This window comes from Morone saxatilis, unplaced genomic scaffold (genome assembly GCF_004916995.1).
Source record: "Morone saxatilis isolate NCDOM2014 unplaced genomic scaffold, NCSU_SB_2.0 Contig1, whole genome shotgun sequence".
NCBI lineage: Eukaryota > Metazoa > Chordata > Actinopteri > Moronidae > Morone > Morone saxatilis.
This window is the reverse complement of record NW_023339651.1, coordinates 21,323,747-21,325,784: the sequence shown is the minus strand read 5'-3', so window position 1 is coordinate 21,325,784 and position 2,038 is coordinate 21,323,747. Positions and strand designations below refer to the sequence as shown.

Here is a 2,038-nt window from a genome sequence, read left to right as displayed (position 1 = left end):
CAGCTCTACCCACTGAGCTAACTTTAAAGTAAAATTGGTGAATTTTTCATTTAATTATTGATTTTACAAACCTGCTGCACTGATATGGCAATAACAGCTTGGAGTACTTAAACATAAGCAATGTGAAAGAATGATATAAAAACCACACTGAAGTGTGATTTCTCATGGCTCAGCTAGATCAGCCTGAGATTTTCATGTCATATGTCAGCGACTCAAATGCTACAATTCTGTGGTAATGTATATTATTTGCTTTCAGAAATGAAATTACAGGATATCACCAGCAAGATCGGCCAGCAGTGGAGAAACATGAGCCCAGAACAGAAACAGGTATGTTCAGTGCTTTACGTATTTAGGTATTTCAGTACTTTACTTGTTGAACATTCTAAATTGTGCTTTTTATTGACGTTTTTAACTGTGCCTGTACGGCATACATTGATGGTAAGGCAGTGTAGTGAGTGGCAAATTATTTCTCTGATAGTGTTTAAGTGTAAAACACATACACAGCACAGTCTCTTCGTATACAGGGTTTTGTTGTTTGTTGTGACCAAAAGGTTTCTGTTGGTGTCCCTCTCCCTTTCAGCCGTTTATGGAAGCCTATGTGCGGGACATGTCGCTGTTTAAGGTAAAGCATGAGCGCTACTGGGCCGAGATAACCCCAGAGAGGCGCCAGAAACTAACCCTGGAGAAAAGGGAGAAAATGGCCAAGCGTTTAGCCCGACGCCAAAAGAAGGTAAGAGAGATGGGAGTAGCTGGGGAGCAGTGCCGGGCTGCTTTTTTGTCAAGAGGCAGGTTGTTTGAAATGACATACTGACGTACTATTCATACCAAGTATGACGTCAATTGAAGTGCGTTTCAACTGCATAGTATATGAATTATGTGTATGCAAGAAATACCCTAATGTATACTACACATATGTAATCATCTCAAAATGTTCTCTCCTCAGACTGGTCAGATAGTTCTCACCAGTTTTTGACTATTTCCATACGCTATTCCACCACTAACTTCCCTTCTGGCACATGCAGAGCACACACAGAGTAGACTGTGACATCAACTGTTATATTGTGTGTGTGTGTGTGTGTGTGTGTATTCCAGGAGGCAGGCAAACTGGGGAAGCCCAAACGTACTCGCTCTGCAAACAACATTTACATGGCAGAACACTTTGAGGATTGCAGAGGAACCACCACAGCGGTAACCAACACAACATTTAATGGTTCACATTGTTTGACATAATGAAGTATGACACACTCACTAGTTGGGCTGTCACAAGAACCGATACCTTGCTACCAAGTCCATACCAAAATTCTGAAAACGTGACCATAATCATTTTTCTACAGTACCGAAGGTTCAATGATGCAATTCTTCCGGACCTGAAAGTACAGCTTATACGCATACAAATATTCTAGCCGGCCATTAAATGTGACTTTCGTGCACAGTCGTCAACTCTCTCCTCTTATCTACGTCTCTTTTGCTCTGTGTGTGTATGTGTCTGGGGCTTTTGTTGGGGTATTGTATAGCCTACTTGTTATTATTTATTATATTGTTTGCCTATTAAATATAGATTTTGATCTGATACTCAATATTAAATAGGGATTGGGGCAAAAAAGACTTGAAGAAAACATTTTTACTGTCGTATTGGTATCAAGTATCGTGGAATTTCACTAGTATTGGTATGAAATAATATATTTCCGGTATCGCGACTCACTGACATCCCTACTCACTGGTAGTAATTGATACATGGACTGCTCTTCCAGTGAAAAGTCACAGTATGGCTCTGAATTAACAGCTGTAGTTGTAATTTCTCCAAATACCACCACTGACACTAAGTTAGTTGTGTTTTCAGACAGCAGGACAAGAATTAACTAGTGCAGCGGTCCCCAGCCTTTTTTGAGCCACAGACTGGTTTCATGTAGGACAATATTTTCACGGACCGGCCTTCAAGCTGTAGGGGATAAATACGCGTTGTTTCTCCGCAACAAGCTGGTCCCATCTAGGGGTAATGGGAGACAATGACACCCGAAGTGTATTCCTTATGTCCAGT

At 41.0% G+C, this 2,038-nt stretch overlaps 1 protein-coding gene across 1 annotated transcript; it reads left to right on the top strand.

The window, feature by feature from the left end:
* Positions 1 to 206: 206 nt before the first annotated feature.
* On the top strand, positions 207 to 1,245 carry tfam (transcription factor A, mitochondrial). Its single transcript, XM_035666562.1, has 3 exons — positions 207 to 327; positions 581 to 730; positions 1,093 to 1,245. The coding sequence occupies exons 1-3, from the start codon at positions 217 to 219 to the stop codon at positions 1,228 to 1,230; spliced, it is 399 nt and encodes a 132-aa protein (XP_035522455.1). The 5' UTR covers positions 207 to 216; the 3' UTR covers positions 1,231 to 1,245.
* The last annotated feature ends 793 nt before the right edge of the window (positions 1,246 to 2,038 follow it).

Excerpts from the sequence above, each read along its gene's own strand:
- tfam (XM_035666562.1), top strand. The coding sequence starts at position 217 with ATGCTACAATTCTGTGGTAATGTATATTATTTGCTTTCAGAAATGAAA. Across the intron at positions 328-580 it reads TGAGCCCAGAACAGAAACAG|CCGTTTATGGAAGCCTATGT; the intron begins GTATGTTCAGTG and ends TCTCCCTTTCAG. Across the intron at positions 731-1,092 it reads TAGCCCGACGCCAAAAGAAG|GAGGCAGGCAAACTGGGGAA; the intron begins GTAAGAGAGATG and ends TGTGTATTCCAG.